Raw genomic sequence first — 20278 nt, forward strand, 5'->3', positions numbered from 1 at the left:
CAAAAATAGGTCCTTTCTGGCTGGGATTCATCCCAGAACCACCCACTCGTGGGTTTGGATCGGGGGACTCTCATCCAACCCACCCTGCAAATGCTGGGGCATCTGGGGGCTGTTCTTTCTTTTCTACCAATGCTGCTGTAACCCAGAGCTCCTCCAGGAATGATGCAGCCATTCTGGTTAGTTTTAAATCAGCAGCAAGATGTGCCCAGCTTAAAAATAACTGTTTTGACAGTATTGATGTAAATATGTGAATGGCATGTTCTGCTTTTTTCCTTTTAAAAAGAAAAGGAGTACTTGTGGCACCTTAGAGACTAACCAAGTACTCCTTTTCTTTTTGCGAATACAGACTAACACGGCTGTTACTCTGAAACCTTTTTTCCTTTTGCATTCTTCATTGCCTGATTCTGTGTGGGCTGAAGACAGGCTGAGAGACAGGGTGAGACAGTGCCACCTATAGGACATTCCTCAGTTCCAGTCTGGGTAGGTTTCAGACTGCTGTCAGGAGTCACTTTGTTCTTGTACCCCTCATTATATCAACCAGACCAGACAATGTAACACCTCCCACTCTCCACAGAAGCCAGCCTGATCAACAAACTACACGAGATGACAGGCTTAAGTTTAAAGTGGGGTTTGAATTTACTGAGAGGAAGATGAGGTTGAAGGGGGAATAATATTATTTGCAGGAATGTCAAACTGAGACAAGTGGAATGAGTGAGATAATCATATAGTACGATCCTGCATTAGAAAGAAGAAAGAGATGGACATTATGAAAGGAGATATCAGATTAACTGATTAGTTAATAGTCCAACGTGTAAGAATAAATGTTAAATACTATAATGTATAAGGGCTTTAAAATGCTAAAGTACAATAGTGATTTAAATATTACATAATACTAAATGTAATAATAATAATAGTTAATATTAAACCCAGAGATTTCAGCTTGAGCTGAGAACTGATGTCTGAGAAAACTCAGTGCACCTAATACAGCTCCAACCCTGGCTGGGCATGTCCTGTCCCTTTATGTCTGAGGTTGCATGGGAATGGTGTAGTCCTGTGGAGTAAGAGAGAGAGGCAGATCCCCTCCCGGGAGTTGTCGGTGGTATGACCCTATGAGATGTGCGAGTGGTTGCGCCCGCTGACCCCCCCTCCCGCGGCACCGACACAGGGAATTGGTACCGCCCACAGGGGCGTGGCCGGGCGGTGGTTGGCTGCGAGGCGGCCCGGCGGGCGGTTTGAAGGCGGCTGGGTGGGCCCCAGCCTGGCCGTGGGAGGATGACGCGGGGGAGCTATCGCTGTCTCCGTCGGCGTCCGGCGGGGAGACCGAGGTGAGGGCCGCCACGGGAGCGCGCAGCAGCCTGCTGGGGTGGCCGGGAGCGCGAGAGGCTCAGGTGTGAGGTTGGGACGCCCCTGGGGCAGAGTGCGCATGCGCGGAGGGAGAGTGACGGGGAGGCCTGAGACGCACGCACAGCCTCTTCAAGCGCCGCTCCAGCCTGCGCTGATGGGACCTCGTGGCGCAACGGTAGCGCGTCTGACTCCAGATCAGAAGGCTGCGTGTTCGAATCACGTCGGGGTCAGGGTGCCCCCGGCTCGCAGGGGGATTTATTTTACGCCCTTAACAAACTAGAGGTGGGGTGGGGGCGTTTCCTCTGGCGTAGAGGGATAAGGGGAGGTGATCCCCAGGCATAAACACAGGCAGTCTGAGACAGGGCACTGGGGGTCCCCCAGTAATGATCCCTGGGAAGGGTGGGGGGGAGCTGAAATAAAACACAAGTTGATGGTGCATGGGAGGGGTGCCCCTAAAAGTAAAATGGAGGTGGCCCCATTAAAATGGAGGAAGATGGGGTCTGTGGGAATCCCCTATGCTAGGAATAGTGCATGGGGGTGCAGTTGGAGGCAGTGGGGGAGCAGCATAGGGTTTCCCCAAAGCAGAGGGAGCTAATAGGAAGGATAAGGATTCCCCAAATTAAAACAAAGGGCAATTGGGAGGTGTGGTTGCAGGATAGAGCCCTGGGCAGGAGTCACCCCAAGGAGCATTTTTATATATTTCTACTCATAGGTCTTGTCTATACTGCAGTGGCCCAGCTGCAGACTTTCAGTGTAGATGCTACCTAGGCCTCTGGGAGGGATTCTCCCTCTGCGCAGGTAATCCACCTCCCCAAGAGGCAGCAGCTAGGTCGAGGGAAGAATTCTTCCCTCACCCTAGCACTGTTTGTGTGGGGGGGAGACAGGGTGGCTTAACTACCCTGCTTCACACCCCTATGTGATGTAGTTAAGCCAATTTAATTTTCCAGTGTAGACCAGGCCACAGAAATGTAGGGCTGGAAGGCACCTCCTCAGGCAATCTGCTACTTCATCCTGCTGCAGCTGACCCCTTTCTTGTTAGCTATTGCACTCCTGCTTAGCCCCACAGGGAGGGGTGTATGTTCCTGCTCTTTGGATGCAGATGCTCAGCTGACTTGTGACTTCCCCTGAGGGAGGATGATAGAGGAAGGCATAAAACTCACTCTTCCTTTTTAAAAACACTATGTATATGTACATTTCTGGCATATATTCCTACAGCAGTCTTCTTTAGTCTCACAAAATCAACTTGAAAAGAGGGATCATTACAGATGTAAATCCTAAGCAAGTACTTACGATTATTGGTTAAACACTGTGCTTGTGCAACATTTATGTTCTAATTCTCAGTTGTGTTAAGATACAAACTACTTAAGCAAAGTAAACTGACATTACTGGGTTAAAATTACATGGGGGTGAGCCTCATTTGCCTATATAAATTACACCAAAGGTTAAATTGAAACAATCAAAGTTTGATTTTATTTCCTTTTTTTCCCTTTAACTGAATTATTGTACTAGTTAGTTTCACTCTGGTTATCATGCAGAAACTTATGGCTACAGTACTTAAGTTACAAATAATTAGAGGATGTAAACATCCTCCCAAAGCTGTTTTACTAACACTTAAAAGTCAGGAGGAGATTGAGTGGCTATAATGCTTATTGTTTTTTTCAAAAACAAAAAATCAAAACCTCCACAAATCTAAATTTGGGGCCTGATACCATTAACTATCAACAAATCTAGCCAACTGAAAAAAACAAATCTGAGGTTGTTTTCAACTATTGCACCTGCCTCTGAGTTCCTCTGCCAATGCATACAGCTTCACAACTACACTTTTTGATTCTTAAAATTCTGTTTTCTCTGCTGTATGAAATACTCTCATAAATATAACCGAGGAAACTGACTATAATTGGGGAAACGGAGACCATCTCTACATACAGTGCTGCTGTTAGATACATAAAGCAAACAAATCTCAGTGTTGAGAGGAATATTTTGCTCTCATCTTTCAGTTTATAGCATTTTTAGGTGTTTCTCGTAACCACAGCGGGGAAAAACACTTTCAGGCAGAGTAGACTTTTTAAAGTTGATAGGGAGTCTCTAACTGCTTTTGACTATGTTGAAAATGCTATCCAGTCTTCTCAATGTACTGAGCATAGTCAAATGTGATCATGAGGTGGTGGGCAATTGCAGCTATCATTTGCTTCAGTGGGAGCTGTGAGTACTCAGCACCTGTCCAGAACAGTAACCTGTTCCAAAGCTCATTGACATCTATTGGGGTCTCGTTCACTAACTTCAATATGTTTTGGATCAGTCTCCAGCTCCTTACAGTCCTTGACGCTGTACAAAGCCTAGAGGAAAACTTAGGCAACTAACTTTGAGAAAGGTAAACAAAACAAACCCATCAGTAACTGTTAGATCATTAGACTGTTTCTATGACATGACACAGTTCAGCAGAGCTTTTTGCAAAGTCATTCAGTTAGTAGTTGCCTGGAACAAACAATTGCTAACCCAATTTTTGGAACTAATTTTACCTAATAATGCCATTTTATTAATTTAGTCATGATGACATTGCAGTGTCATGGTAGCTTGGAAAGTGACACATGCACTTGGTTATGCAAATAGTTTTGGATTAGGAAGCAACAGAATGCCTTATAAAAGTGTCGATTTTCACAATAGAAAAAGCTTTTGAGTGTTCTTGGATTCTAACCCTTTCAACCTTCATTTCAAGATGTTTTATTTTGTACACCTGCATTTCCTTTAACCTTGGTCTTTAGTGCTCTTCTATTCATTTAAATGTTCAGTCTCTTTTTCCTTAGATGGCTTTTGTTATGACTAGATTGTTCACCAAATCTCGCTGCGAACGAAAGTTGTTTTTGAGTTTATCGGTTTCCTCAATTTCTATTTATTTAGAAAAATAATTTCTGACTAAAAAGAGCTGAAGTTGAATTTCCCGTTTAGTCCAGTGTACTGTCGTCCTTGATGTTCTTTAAATTAAGAGAAGTTGATGGACAAAACCAATAATTCCAAAAGCCTTGATTAAGAGTCCTGTGAATGAAAGAGGCTATATTAAAATAATTCATATGGCTACAAGATCTAGAATTAAGTTTAAACCTAGCCTTTGTGGGGCTGAATAGGTCAAATAGCCTTGTCACATTGACTCTGATAACCAAACATACAGCCTTGATTTTGTGTTTTAGTTGTATGTTTGGGGGCGGGGTGGGCGGGGGAAGAGACGAAGTGTCGTGGGGAAACTTGAGGCAAGTTAATAGCATCTCTTCAAATGAATGAACTAGTAAAGAGTTGTATGTTTATGCATAAAAATGAATGGAAAACAGAACTTTCAGTTTTCTGCTGCAATTTGTTGACGTTTTAATGGAAATAGGCTTTGGCAGATGGCCATCTGAAATGCTGTTCGTTCAGTTTGGCTGACTCCTTTGTTAAAATAATGTATTTGTAGATTAAGTGAATGTGTAGACTCACAAGTGCAACTTGAAAAGGGTCTTTAAATGGAATGTGGCTTCCATGGGAAGGGAACTGAACACAATTTAAGATAATTGTTAGTCATGTTTTAATTGTAAGTGCAAGATGTCACTGAAGGTCCCCAGCTCTTGTTTCCTTGTACAAATTCTTACTTTGAATGCCACATGTTTCAAAGGGAATCCTATTTTCACATAGGCCTTTACTGAAAGGTGCATAGTATAAATACAAAGCTAGATAAAGGATTTTTAAATGTCTATCCCAGTGCTAGCTGAATAATTTTCCCATAATGGGCAGAAGGGAGTGTTTCTTGCTTTAAATAGGGGCTGAAACATGCCAGGTACTTGGTTAGTACTAATTTCTAGCTTTGTTATTCTAGGGGCCAAGGACAGATTGTTGAGGCCTGTCTGTGGTAGGGAGTAAAGCATCTGAAGAAATATTGTTTAATATTAGCCGCCTCCAGTGAGCTTGGTTAATGTAATGGCTGAGCAAATATCAGAACTTTAAAATGGCGGTCTCTGTAACTATTTCCTGCTCTAAATGTTTTTAAATGAACTGGAACACAGAATCCTAATAAAGTCATTCTTAAAACACCCATCAGCCAGTGACTTCTAGTTGCATTGTAGTCTGGAGAGCTGTATCTTGTCCTAAGCATTTCAAACAATGTCGTTGTCCCCGTCCTCCTCCTCCCCCCGCCCCGCCAATTCTCTGGGAAGACTTCTTCTACAGTGTAGCTCTCTTCCTATAGAGGAGATCTTCATTAACATTCAGTCTCATTCAGCTATACATATTTAGTTCTCTTAATCTTGCCTCATAAATAAATCACTCCAGACTCTTCATCATTCTTGTTGCTCTTCTGAATTACCTTTTGTCTTAGTAATTACTATACAGTATCCTTTAGTCAAGGACTGTAACGAATACCTTCTAGTATTGAGGTGTCCAGAAGTGAATGCAGTATTCTAGTCATGCTCTCAACTGAGTGATTATAGACTGAGTATCTCTCTCCTTTTCCATTGTGTGATGCCTCTACGACCCTCAAAACACTAGTGTTTCTGCTGCTCTGTCCTTTGCTATAGCTCCTAGAACTTTGTAGACATCACAGATGTTCTTTTGAAATATCACTTCCATAAATGTCTATCCTGGATTAACTTTCCCCATATGTATTTACTTGCCTTCTGAACAGATGCATCTTGTATTTCTAACCTCATGAAGCTGTTACGTTATTTTCAGGCCTCACCGGCGTAATAGATTGGTTTTTCTTCTTCCCAGCAAAATTCCTCCTTGTAATGAACCTGTAGTGAAGTCACAATCTGGTTTGACACCAGTCTATTACCATGGAAATTAATGATGTCACAGATAAGTTACTAGAGCTTTATTCTGGGCATGAAGAGCAGGGGCATTTGGGCTTTTAGAAAGAGGAAGTCCCTTTTTAACATCTGTAGCTGTTTTAATTACAGAGTCAGAATTTCATAAGATCATGTGAGGGGGTAAGTGAATTTGTCTGGAATATGAGAACAGTCTCCAAAACTGTTTCTAACCTGGCATACGAGGGATCTGGCATTCCTATCCGTAGAGCTGTCCCAGTAGAGAGTGACCAATTGTAATTTTGACCAGGGTAGATTCAGCTTTAGGAAATGACACCCTCATTTTAAATTGAAATGGGTCTTTTCATGGATACCTTCTTTAACACCCCCCCCCCCCAAAAAAAGGCTGAACTTTGAGGCACAAATACGTTGTGAAACAGTGACATGAAATATCTAGACTTGGTTCTTGTAAAATTATGTACTTTGCCGTAAAAAATATGTAAATAATTTAGAAAATTGCCCTTTTTTACTACAGAGAAGTGAAGGCATGAGTTGACTTTGTATCCTGGGCTTCAGCCAAGAGATAAGAGACTTGTTAAGCTACACTAAAATATAGTGAGTTGACTGGCTCCCTGCATGAAAAATGGGTGCAAGCTGCCTCAGATAACCCATTAGAGTCTTTGTTCTAGAATCTTCATTAGACACTTTTAGGTACAATTAATTTTATTTTTAAAACCTCTTCTAGATGGAAATGTTTATTATTAAACAGATTTAGGGTGGGGCCAAGAGGGAGGTGCTCAGCTCCCATTGGAAGTCAGCAGTTGGATGCCTAGCTAGTTCATGCTGCTTTGACAATCCCAGTCTGAATTACAGAATTCTAGAACTAGAAAGAAGGTCTGCTTTTAACGTTCCTAAGGCCTGATTTAAACACAAAGTTGCATCCGTTTAGCTAATGGTGTGATGATAAACTGAGGCAGCTTTGTGTGTAGTCACCATTATGTCAGTTTAAACCTGGTTTTATATCGGTTGAGCTTGGACCTTTAGCTAAGTGTCCACAGCGGGTTTATACTGGCTTAACCAAATCTGTTTTTAAACTGGTGCAACTCTTGTGTAAACAAGCTCTGGATAATCTGCTACAATAGAGTATGTTCTTTTAATATGCTTTTTTTAAACAGAATTTTTATCTTAATAGTAGAGGTGACAGGGTTTTGAATTAGCCAGTGTTACAGAATAAAAGTCTATAGACCTGGCTAGTGAAGTTTTTTTGTAATTAGACAGTGACAGATCGCTAGCAGAGTATCAGTTTAACGTTGGCACTGATCATATCGTAACACGTAATTATATTGCAGTAGTAGTCACTGCAATATTAAAACAGCTCTGGTAAATGAGGGGTAGAAGTGAGTGATCATAGACAACATACGGTTAAGTTCACGTCTCAAATCATAAATAAGCAGAGTGAGAATTTGAATTGATGTCTAACTATCTATTTTCCCGTGATGCAAAGTGTTAAGGTTTGGTTGAATGTTTAAGACGTTCGGTAAACAAATGTAGAATTTGTGTTTGGAATAACCTCATTCTAATGCATTGTCAACTAATCTTGAGATAAAAACTGGATTGTCTGCGCCAAACTGAAAAGTGTTTGAGGACTGTCTTTGTCTTGCAGAGCACCTCATATGCTGATGACAGTCAATAAATAATAAAGGCATATGAAAGTGCACCACAGATGTCTGTTCTGCCAACAATATATGGACTTGTCTGCCAGTGTTTCCTGTACTGCTTCTAAGACTTCATTCTGACATTCATGGGTCAATTGAAAAAATCAAGTGTGCAGAAGTATACAGTGTTCTAGTTCTATAAAAACATCACCCTTCTATAGCAACTTCCATGCGCGAATCCCCTAGGGCTTTGTAAATGTTAATGAATTAAACCTCACAACGTCCCTGTGAGGCATGAGACAGATGGGGTGATAGACACAGAAGCAAGCAAACCGAATGAAACCACTTTAATTCGATCTTATCCAGTTCTGTCAAGGTAGAATTGGGGTAGAGTGGTTCCCAAACACAATCTGAAAAGATGCATAAGATGGTTTCAAAACCTTTTCTTCCCACTAAAAGAAAGGGGAAGTGAGTGAAAGAGGCATGGCTTTTGCCCCTTTAAAATATCTGGGTCTCTACAGACTCTCTTCCAATCAGAACGGTGCCTGTTCTAATGAAAACCAGGACGCAAGAGACCAAGGCATGGAAGAGCAGCTGTTGCATGCAGTCATGCGCAATATTTTTCTGCTAGAAATGATTCATTTAGTCTGTGTAATATATATGGAAATATGCTGTGGGAATGTCCGTCTGGTACTTGAAAATAACCTATCTTATTAATATAACTCAGACAAAGCAGATCTTTGACTTGCAGATCTTATAGGCTTTCCCTTCGGTCATATAGGCATAGGCAATCTGCCTCTTCACTCTAGACTCTTTACTGAAGACTATTAAATCTACATATATACAACTTGGACAGAGTGGCAGGCCTGAAAAGGATACCACTCCATCACGACAAACATAACTGAATGATAATACAATATTTTTAGGTTGCTGCAGAGATGGCCAGCAAAAGGAAAGCAAGTTAACAAAACCATATTTCTGGAGCATTCGTGACAGACAAGGAAGTGAAGAAGGCAGGATTGAGGGTGGGATGGAGGAGAAATTATTTCCAAACTCTTGATACTGCAAACAATGGAGATCTGGACTATAAAAGGATACTCAAACTACTTTTCTAAACATATTGCATATAGGCCTAGGGATTTAGTAGTAATTATTGGCCATATATATTAGTGTACACACGGTCTTTTTACCTCATTTCTGGAAGCCGCCTCTGAAATCTGAGCACACCATCTCTTGTTCCACTTAGTTGTAATTGTTAGTTAACTTTGTATGAAATCTGTGATGGAATAGTGAGGCACTTGGAAACCATTCCAACAATGGCAAGAAACCCAAATGTAACTCTTCCTGTTTTATTAATCACTTCTATATTTTTAGATAAACTGGATTTGCAGAGCAACAGGATAAATGCTTAAAGATGCCTTGTGCTGTATTTAACTTTCATGGTAAATTCTCATATCTTATCTCAAAGGTTCTGCTGTTGGAAAAGATGGCCCAGGTCACTGTTGGTGTGTTGATAGAAAAGCAAGAACAAGAAAACCAAGACCAAGACACAACAGATGAAATCAGCATTAAACTACTGAGTGATAATGAATTGCAGGAAAAGCTTCTCATGTATGGTGCCGAGCCTGGACCGATACTACGTACGCTTCAAATGAATTATGGTTCTGGATTCTACTTCCCCATCTGTTCCTAATCAATTTAAAGGGTCTTTAAAGTGAGAAATTGAGTCTCAGCCCAATTCAGAAACATAAGACAAAAAACAAAGGCCTGAATTTTCAAAAGAGCTCAGCTCCCATTTCAGCACCTAAATGATGTGGCCAGACATTTCATACGTGCTCAGCGCTTGTTCTCAACCGGAGTTGCTAGGTGCTGAGCTCATTTGAAAATCTGGTCCTAAATTTCAGGGTTTTTACAACAATAAAACTAATTGCTCAGAAATCAATTGTTATTAATCCCCTTGTATTCGGAACTGCTTATTTTAGCTTCTACAAGGACTCTTTATGAGAATAAACTACGGCAGTTGGTGAATCCAAGTCCACAAGGATTATGTGCCAAGCCACAGGAAAGTGGAGATCTTGACCGGGACTCTGAGAGTGAGGAAGAAAAAGGTACAGTATTTGACTCTTTGGATGCAGAAATTAAAATGTCAGTTTATCAATCTTAATATTTTGTGTGTTTGAGAGCATTTAGTATTACTGAGTGAGCTTTTTCTAAATTGCCTAGGAACTATTTTCCATTAATTTCAATGGGAGTTAGGCCTATCTGCATCTTTGAGTGCTTCAAAAATCTGGTCTTAAGTAATTTAGGAGCACAAATCCCATTGACTCTCAGTGGGACTTGTGCTCCTAAGGCCTGGTTTACACTAGAAAATTATGTAGTCATAATTATGTCACTCCGGGATGTGAAAAATCCACACCCCTGACCGGTGCAGTAAAGCAGACTTAAATCCCCGGCTAGATCGTGCTACTGCCTCTGAGGGAAGTGGAGTACCTACGCCAGTGGGAGAACCTCTCCTGTTGGAATAGGTAGTGTCTACACTGAAATGCTACAGTGGCGCAGCTGTGTTTTAAGTGTAGATGAGCCCTTTGACATTTGAAAAGTCTACTCAATATAGTATGCACGATGTGCTAATCCACCTGTCTGAAATTATTTTAAATGTTGCTGATAAACAAAAGTATCTCAATGGTGACCTTTTATGAAGGAAAGTAATCTTGCTGCAATGGTTCTGAGAGTCTTTGCAGCTGAACTCCAGAGTAATTTCTTAGGTCAAATGCCTTTTGTCCCTTCCGTGTTGTGCTCTTCATAGAATCATGGGGTGAAATCTTGGTCCCATTGAAATCAGTGGGGGCTTTGTCATTGACTTTAGTGACGCCTGGATTTCACGTATTGTCCTTAATTTAGTGTGGCTTAATGGGTTTGTGGTCTAACTGTTCTATCACCTCTTGCTGTCTTCCACTCCTCCAGTCCCCATCTTGCACTTCATTATCAAGTGCACCCCTGCATACTGTCTGGTATATGATTGGGGTTTTTTTGTTTTTGTTAAACCAAAGCTATAATGGCACATGGCTTATTCAGTGTCAGTAGAGTTGTAGACTGACTCTGCTCCGAGATGGAAAACTAAAAATGCTGTAAAACGCTGGGATGAGCAGTGTGATTCCGCAGCAAATGTCCCTGGGTGATGCAACAAAATAATTCAGATCTGGGCCACGTAACCCAAGTAAACCACACACACTACAGGGCTTGCACGTATTCCACAAATCAGAAAATAAGTTTCTTTGGCTTTTGGATGGAGTCTTCAGTCTCGTCTCCTATGCTGAAAACACTGGGACTCCTCAGTTTGAAGAGGAGGGAAATAAGGAGACACAATCCAGGCAAACAAAGCAAGAGTTTTGAGAAGGTAAATTAGGGACATAGAATTATTTGTATTAGATGCCTAGGAGCCCTAGTCATGGACCAGAACCCCATTGTGCTAGGCTCTGGACAAACACAGAACAAATGAATGCAATTGAATGGTAATGAACTGAATATTGATAAAAGGAAATACTTGATGCACAGCTAACTGTTGTAACTCAGCGTCACAAGATATTGTTGAGTCTGAGGGCAAGTCTACGCTACAAAATTAAGTTGACCTAAGTTACGTTGATGTGCAGCCACCGCAGTAAGTGAATTTGTTTTACGCATCCATGCTATGCTCCTTGTGTCAGCGGTGCGCATCCTTACCAGGAGCACTTGCACTGATTTCACTGCCAGTGTGGGGCACTGTAGGATAGTTGCTGAAAGGCAGCAACTGTGAATGTCTGCAACACAGTGTCTAAGCTGACGCTGCGTCAACCTGACTACATTGACGTAAGCACTAAATCTCTCATGGAGGTGGAGTTAAGTAGGTGTAGTGGGTGAGTTAAGTCGGTGGGAACTAAATTTTACTGTAGATGCTTAGAGTTAAGGCGACCTAAGCTGCTTTACATTGACCTAATTCTGTAGCAGAGACCAGGCCTGAGATCTTAGCTAGATTTTTATGAAAAGGACTAGAAGTTAGGGGCCTGATTCTTATTTGCACTAATACTTCTTTACAGGGCTCTGAGGGGCAAATCCGCAGTTGGTGTAAACTATCATAACCCTTGTTGAGGATTTGCTTCTGACATTGTAAAGGGCCTTAAATTGGCTCCTAACTTGTAACTTAGAATCAGGCCCTATATGGAAAATGAGAACATCCACTGTTAAATGAGACATTTAGAAGTCTGAAGAAATGTAAACCAGCATGTTTCAGGGCATAAATCAATCTGTGTGGGAATTAGGAAGCAATTTATTCTATGGGCAGGTTGTTCTGTGACTGCCTGCCACAGGGTTCTTTGAAATGTCTGGCACTGACTGCTGTCTGACAGCTATTGAACCTGATGGCCCTGTGGTCTGATCTGGCATGCTAACTCCTTTGTGACTATCAAGGAAATTGAAGTATCTTCAAAGGAAAAAACGAATGTAGGGTTTTCTCTCGGCAGAAGTGTAACGTTCAGTAGCTCAATCCTGAAGATCTTTTTGGGGAGCTGCATAGAACTGAAAACCAAGCGTTCTTTTTATCACTTGTAAGCCTCCTTTGAAGTTCCTATCAAGGAGATAGCCAAGCCTCTCATTTATTTTACAGGCTGTAAGGAATTGCTAGCTTTCTTTAAGCAATTAGTTTGGTGGGTCAATTTCTGTTGCTGTTTGAAAAAAGAGAGTTCCAAAATCCTGAGCGGATTAGAAGTGTTTTGAAAAATACTAAACCAACAGCTGCACGTTGGACTAATCTGACAGCATAGCAGCTGTCCTAACAAAAGCATAGCTAGCTCAAACAAACTGCCTGTTTTTCCTTTAAATTATTTTCACTCAATATAAAAACTTCCCTGGTTCTACTGCATAATGCTAGGGAATGGATAAGGAATTATTCACTCGTTAATTTTCCAGACGTGATTGCCAATATATGAATACTGTTCTGACCCCTCTCCTGCCTCTGTAGCCCTGAAGACTTGAATCTAATCTTCTGTTAGGTAGACCCGCTGGCATTTGGGCACATTGCCTCTTTGCACCTTCTCATCTATGTATTTGTATGTTGCCTATCACCATTGTAGCTGGGTGAAAGCACAGGAGGATAACTAAGCAAAGCAATTTCTAAAGATGGCTGTCCTACAGCTCTTGTTTTGAAGTATTGACTTAGGCAAGGTGGCATAGATACTCCAGCATAATTACTCTTAAGTCCTCATTTATTAGTTTTCCTCTTCTTATTCAGAGACGGGTACTGAAGTAGTCCTTGAAACAAAAGACTTTAAAGTGACAGCAGCTTGTGCCACTGGCTACTGTAAAGTAAGTAACCTACTAATGCATGAATATTTTATGTAACTGCTGCTACATGCAGGAAATTTCAAGTTAATAGAAATGGATGTTCTTTGTATTAAGCTCTTGACAAATGCAGCAATTACCTTCAATCAGTTAATTATAGTATGCTTCTATGGCACAACTTCTACTGTGTAGCCCAAGGAAATCAACTGTAAAAGTCAGCTCGGGTGTTTAAGAATATGCAAGTGTATTTCCTGACATACAAAGTGCCCAAGTAATTTATAAATGCTGACTTATCAGTGTGTTTAAAATATAAAATTAACTATTTAAATATTGATTGTCACCAGTGTTTCACCATGTTAAATAACATTTAAGCTTAGATTTTAAAGGGACACAAAGTAAGGTGACCATTATAAGTGGTGTGAAAGCAATTTCCTATAAACCTTAAGACCAGACTCATCCCATCTATCTAAAGTTCTTATAGGGAAGTGCTGTTATCCCCATCTTACATTATAGATGGGGAACTGAGGCGCAGAGAGAAACGAAGTGACCTTGCCCAAGGCTGCAGAGGGAGTTTGTGGCAAGACATGTAATTGAACCTCCGTCTTAGGTACTACTCTAACCATTGGACAAGCCTTCCTCATGTTTCTTCATATTTTGTGGAAAAAAATTTCCTAATTACAACAATTGGCTTCCAAAAATCTATAGCATTTGAAGAAAGCTGAAGTGATAAATACCATACTAAGATGTGCTGGCTCCATCTGTGTAAAATAAACAGTTCTATATTGTGCCCTTCAAAAAATATGGACCTTTAGTTAAGGTCACTTTTAGTAAAAGTCTCCATCGGTTTTCAGCGTTCCTCGTGGATTTCTTTTTCTTACAGGCGCCACACATCGAATTTTCAGAACGCCACAAGAAACTCCTAGCACCTGATGCAGATTACAGTCTTGCCAAGATAGTGGCTGAGGAAAGTACCCACCCTCCCAATGTTTTAATTTATGGTTATGTTGGTGCTCCTAACAATTCACAAATCTTGAATTTTGTGCATGAACTTGCATGAGAAAAAGCTTCTCGTTAGGCATGCTGTAGTGGAGCTGAATGTTTCTTCGCTGCTTCTTACTTCACCTACTGCTAACTTTTCAGCAATGGTTATTACTGATCAGGGGTTGACCTATAACATTGGCTTTGGCCTATTTGCATCTTGTTCATATAGAAAAGCCTTATCGTTCAAATTACATACAAGAAATAGTCATGAGAATAATTCTCTTATGAAATTACTGGCCCATGTCAATGAAGGTGTTCCATTAACTGTCAAATGGGCCGTATTCTAGACATCTACATTGGGCCCTTAACAAATAAAGCAAGCTGATATTCGATTGCTACTTAGAGCAGAAACTGTTATCTTGAGAACTATTTTACACGTCTGATGTGTGACGCACAGATGATTCCAGGTTCTTACATTTAAAAAAAAAAAAATTAGCAGTGCACAATAAATGAAGGTGTAGACGTATTGTCGCAGGTGGAAAAATCACTAGTAGTCATTACTTGGATAAGCGCAGGTTGTTAACTGCAAGAGAATAGTCTCTTGTGCACAGTATTCTTGACCTTGATACAGCATCTTTGACCAGGAGAGTATTCAATTATGCATAGGTTGTTTACCCTTCCAATTAATGAATGCCTGTCTTGGATATTAACAGCTAGAGCAAATATTGCCAGAGGATAAGTTGCCAGCACATCGGACACAAGGACAGAAGAGGTCAGGTGGCGGCAGTCCCCAGGCTAGTCGTAGGACAAAGGTACTCTGGCACCAATTAACTTACAATAAACTGGCTTTTTTCCAGAAAATCTTCCAAAAGTGCTATCCACAAAACTATGTCCCAGAGCAAATAGTAAAGCAAAATGGTGCAAATGAGGTATCAGTGAATAGCATTTAGCTACCTAAGGCACTATCCATGCCCTTCAAAACTCCTTTCCTTGGTGTTGCATTTGATCCTGAATACAAATCTTCCCTTACCCTAATTTAAGACAAAGTAGTGCTACCTCAAAGGTGGACTCTTAAAACAAGCAAAATGTACAAACAGTTGCATGACTCCTTTTAAAGAATAGAAAATAATCACAGAATGATGTTTCTTTGCATTTCTAAATCAGCGAGAGAGGTTGAAACTGTATGATGTACCCTTAATAACTTTATGCAAAATTTCAGTGCAGCAGAGTTGAATTTGTTTTAGGCCCCAGTCCTGTAAAGTCTTATCACAGAGCACAAAGTTAAGCACATGTCTACATCTTTGCCAGATTGGGGCATTAGATTGTAATGTCCTTAAAGTGAGGGTAGCCAGAAGCTGGGACTGGACAATCAGATGGATTACTTGATTGTTCTGTTCTCTTCATTGTGTCTGAAGTATCTGGCACTGACCACTGTCAAAGACCAGATAGTGGGCTAGATTGACCATTGGTCTGCCCCAATATGGCTGTCCTTATGTTTGTACAGCAACCAGCACAGTGGGTCTCCAGGCCTGATGAAGGCCTTTGGATGCTGTGATAACATAAATGTTATATCACCAGGACATGAAAAGAGGAACCCCTCAGTGCCTGCTCTTGCAGCATCACATGGACGGTACCGATGCCTAGCCATAATTCTTGCCTGACTATGGGACCCTGCCCATCCATCTCCCTGGACCAGCCAGTATGCCACAAGGCACAAATGTGGCCTATCCCAGTTTCTCCTTGCAGGGATCTCATGGTGGGAGAGGACTGAAGGCGTTAGCAGCTCTCTCTCAGGTTCCAGTCCTGCTCCCGCTGAAGTGAACGAGACGTGGGATATATATGATATATCACTGTTTCTTTTTCATTCTGAGGGTTTTAGACCAGACCTATTGTGTGCTTCAGCCCATAAACGTAGCTTATCCATAAAAATAATTGACTGGCAGTTGAACACTTTTTGTTTGGATCAGTGAATGCTAGTCAGCCTTCCAACAACCTAGCTGGGTCCATTTGGAGTAAGTGCCATTCCAATCTTTTGAACAGATTCACTCTTGAATTTCAGATTTGCCCTAAGTGTTACAATCAAAAAAAGCTTAAAACCCATTTCCTCCTCCCCCGTTATTCCATTTCTTTCTTACCTGAACCACTTTTTTTTAATTGCAGTGGTGATCTTTGTTACGCTTGTTTATATGGGCTATTGAATTAGTGGATTTAGATCCTATGTCCAGATACAAAGTACTTCTTACTGTGGAATGTTGATTTATTTACTTAAAGTAAGCTGCAATCACTTGCTTCTTTGGCAGGGTAAGATCATGCTGGACAAGAGCACAATGACTTATCGAACACCAGCTAATACTCCACAGGCCTCAATATTTGTTAAACAGAGTAGACTGCAGGCAACTAATCTATTTTTTTAAACTTAATCTCCTGGGTGGCTATAAATCCTTCACAAGGTGTTTTTTCTGGTTACGATAGAGGAAATATTCACTTTAAATGAAGTTATTTGAAGGCTGTTTCCACTTACTGCGTTGCTTCTTATCTGAAAATAAAGAATTTGGTTATTACATTTCTGGCACAACTCTCCTTCTGGCTTTTGTGATCACAGCTAATGTTCCAGGCTAGCACTGAGCATGTAATTGCCTTTTCCCATTCATCCTGGTTTTGGTCATTGAAAATCCACCACGATGAATCCTCACTCCAAAAAAGTTAACGAAGATATTCTTCCTCTCAAGTATCCACACTTTGTTCAGTGGCTTCAGCAGTTGGGAATAAAAGATCCTGCATAAATTCTATTTACTAAATCTCCCACTATAAACTTTCTTCCCTTGTTAGGCAGCTGACACAATGGGTGACTCAGTGGGCAAAGATGATGGTCAAGGTGAAACATGGTTTCCTGATCCTCGGTCTCCCATAGGAATAAGGTAATGCTCTTCAGCCATTCACGAATTCAAAAATTCACTACTCAGTCACTGAAACTAGTGTAGAGGCTTTTAGCTGCTTCTCTTTTAGGTATGAGCTTCCTTTGCAGCTCTGCAAAAAAGCTACTTTCAAATTCTTTAGCACTTCTAGTAAACAAGAACCCATGTGTCCTGCTGCTGCCTTAGAAAGCCTTGGGGAGGAGCGCTTATCATGCAGTGCAGCTCATTAAACAAAAGGCATCCTGACCTGCAGATTTTGCTTCTGTTGGCTACCAGCCAGAATGCAGTGTTTCCCAATACCACTTTACCGTCACTGTTAACACAACAAATAGTGACCATATGGCACAAGCCCATCTGGGAAAGTATTCCTTCCAGTTCTATCTTAAGGCAGGTCATGCTGGTCCATGCGGTGTTAAAATGAACTTCCTGGCTGCAGTGGGTGCCCAGCCTGAGTTTAAAGCAACCCTTGGTTGTCCCCATATACACAGTTCACAAAAACGACCTCTTTTTATGTTAATCTCAAAGGAGCATGTTTGATCATATGGAGGTTTGCTCCAGCCATGACTATATTTTAGTTTGTCTTGATCACAAGAAGCCTGATTTCTGGTGCTATGTTTCTGAGTCTGTGTGCTTAAGTTTGAAAGGTAACTGTGGTTAGCAGTATGGATTTTTTTTTAAAAGTTATCTTAAACTTTACCATCCTTTTCACAGTCCTACTAAGAGAAGATCAGTGAGAGAGAGTGACCCGTCAACACAGAATATTGTGGAGAAGTCCAAAGTGGAAAAGGAGAAGCCCAAGGCAGCAGCATTAGAGCGGGAGGAGGTCCATCGAGGAATCTTATCAATGCCCATAAGGATTGCTATACTCGCTATCTTTGTTTTCGTACTCTTTGTCTATGTAACTATGGAGACCAACCCAGACAATCCATTCACAAACTTCATCACAGGAAGAGGATAGTAGTGCTGTCCTGATACCTAGCTAGGAAGCATTTAGTGACTGCAAAACAAAGCAAACGCCTTTTTCCCTTTTTCGCTCCTTACTTACATGTGAATAAGCTCTTGAGATGGTGAATTAAAAGGCCAACAGGGGGAAAAAAAATTCTAGTCACTGAGTTTTCTTTGTCAAATATTCATTATATAGAGAGGCTCATAAGTCTTGGAGACCCAACTTGTTTCACAATTTATCACCTCACCTTGAGCAGGGGAGAAACAGACATGTATCTCATGATCAGATTCATCAGTTCATCCACTCGGAAGGGTTTTGCATTTTTCTAAACTACCAGTGGCTGATCATTCTTTCCCCAAAATGAACGCTCTTGTACTGAACTGTTGCTCCCTTGTATTGGAGAAGCACTAGCTTGAGACCTAGAAAACAAATTGCACACCTCTAACAAGCCAAGTAACAGCCAGCATGGTACCACAGACAGTGAGGAGCAAATCTCAGGTTCCCCCTGGAGTGCCTTCTCATATCTTAACTATGACAGGAAATTTGCTTTCTTTTTCACTCCTCCAATTCTGGATCATATCAAAAGTGGGTACTGTGGTTATCAGCACGTTTCTGAGGCAATGCGCTTCCTCCTGATTTTAAAGTTGAGCTGTCTCTTTTGTTTTTTAAATATAAAATCCTAAATCACTCAAGTTACAATGCTGTAAAAATTAAGATGCTTTAAAACCATAAATGAAAGTTCATTTCTCTTTACCTGCTAGGACCAAGTTGAGGTCTTTTAGTGTCCGCAGCTCTTGTAGGAAAAACACAGAATTCTGAACTTAGGGCTTCACCCTAAGAAATCTAACACATCACCAAAGCCTTATGAAATGTGTTTAATTTGAAGTCTACTCATGTAGTCTGTTAATGGCATAAGATATTGAATGGTCTCTTCTAATTTTTAAAGGCATTTCATTTAGCCTAAGATCTCAGCAAATCACTTTACGACTGTGTCTAATGCCCTCACTTAAAACCTTGGCTAAAGTTTCAATGTGAGATAATGGATTATCTCTTTCCTAAACAGATAACTAGTAACAAGGAGAAAGGGCTTGACTCCTACAATTGTTGTCTTTAATTCCACTGCCTCAGCAAATTCTGCCTCTGTATTCTGAGTTGCACGTTCTAAAATGCTAGCTGCTTTGAAAAAATGCCATCTTTCAATATAGCATATGCAACGGAAGCTGGATGGTGCTATTTTTGCATGGTTTTGTATTTATAGGGAAACACTTACCTGGTTCAGATTGTTTAAGTACCAAGCTATTTTAAGTTCAATTGCTACAATGTTAAATAAAGAGCCTTGTGATATGAAATCTGTTTCCCTCCTCAAATTCACACCTTGTGATTTCAGCCTTTGACAGCAGGGGCACGTAAGCAGCAATCTAGCTGTCACTCAGTCCCTTCTCTAAATCTTGTGTTGTATTTTCCAGCTGAAATTGGTTTCTTAGGTCTGGTTATTTAGGATGGAGAATGGGAGATGTAGTTTGTACACCCTTAACATTCCTAATAGCTTGCTACTGCAAAACCCTTCTATTCTAGAAAGGTTTTAAATCTTCCTCTGAAGCAGCTAGTATTCTGCTTTTTGGCATACCCCCCCCCCCTCAGGAACCGCTGTTCTGAGTTAGTATGGCAACTTTTGTCTTCCCAAAATCTGTCTTAGTTGTAAAATATATTCCTTCCGATAGATGATTCGGCTTAAGCAACTAGCTTTAAATTTTGTCCTCTTAAGGTCAAAGTTTGGTGCTTCCTGTGATGAAAAGAGCTAGGTATTGTCTCCCTTTTTTTTCCCCCCCCATTTCCTGCAGATTCTGAGAAACTTTCTCTTGCCTCTACAGAGACTTTCAAAATTTATGTTGGTTTTGAGATAAGAGCTGATACTGTTCCAAGTTCTGAATACAGGGTAATGCAGCACAAGGCTTGTCTACATGAACTCTGAGTTTGTGGCAAGCTGGGGTATGAATCTACCTTGCAGTAGGCTGCTGTGCGCTGACTGTCCATGCACACTCTTCTGATGCGTGCGCGCACAGTTTGTTAATGCTCTGTAATCTACTCCCGTTTCAGTCTGCACCCTAGCTTACCGTGAACTCTGTTGGTGTAGACAAGCCCACACGTGCTTTGAAGAGAACCTGTCATTTTCCCAGCATTGAGATGTGATCTGAGACCACAGCAACCGACGTGCCAGATTTACACAATAGTCTTCATGGAAATACAAAGGATGTTGCACTGGAGAGAGTTGTATGTTGAATGGGTAGTTCACACGAACATCAATTTTTTTGTTTTACTTTTGTCTGCGAGTTCTTCTAAGCCTGTTCCTCTCAT

General features: G+C 40.9%; 1 protein-coding gene and 1 non-coding gene across 2 annotated transcripts; both read left to right on the forward strand.

Annotated features, from left to right (window-relative positions):
* The first annotated feature begins 1449 nt into the window (after positions 1-1449).
* LEMD1 (LEM domain containing 1) lies at positions 1450-19253 on the forward strand. The gene is made up of 9 exons (XM_073319784.1): positions 1450-1570; positions 9237-9408; positions 9751-9876; positions 13032-13105; positions 13962-14049; positions 14780-14874; positions 16363-16455; positions 16892-16980; positions 17689-19253. The coding sequence occupies exons 1-9, from the start codon at positions 1499-1501 to the stop codon at positions 17933-17935; spliced, it is 1056 nt and encodes a 351-aa protein (XP_073175885.1). The 5' UTR covers positions 1450-1498; the 3' UTR covers positions 17936-19253.
* On the forward strand, positions 1503-1574 carry TRNAW-CCA (transfer RNA tryptophan (anticodon CCA)). Its single transcript has one exon. It is a non-coding gene; the product is annotated as a tRNA-Trp (tRNA).
* Positions 19254-20278: the final 1025 nt, after the last annotated feature.

This window comes from Lepidochelys kempii, chromosome 21 (genome assembly GCF_965140265.1).
Source record: "Lepidochelys kempii isolate rLepKem1 chromosome 21, rLepKem1.hap2, whole genome shotgun sequence".
NCBI classification, from domain to species: Eukaryota; Metazoa; Chordata; order Testudines; family Cheloniidae; genus Lepidochelys; species Lepidochelys kempii.

Coding starts and splice junctions, on each gene's coding strand:
- LEMD1 (XM_073319784.1), top strand. CDS start 1,499: ATGGGACCTCGTGGCGCAACGGTAGCGCGTCTGACTCCAGATCAGAAG. Junction 1,571..9,236: donor CGTGTTCGAATCACGTCGGG/GTCAGGGTGCCC, acceptor CTTATCTCAAAG/GTTCTGCTGTTGGAAAAGAT. Junction 14,050..14,779: donor CAAGATAGTGGCTGAGGAAA/GTACCCACCCTC, acceptor ATTAACAGCTAG/AGCAAATATTGCCAGAGGAT.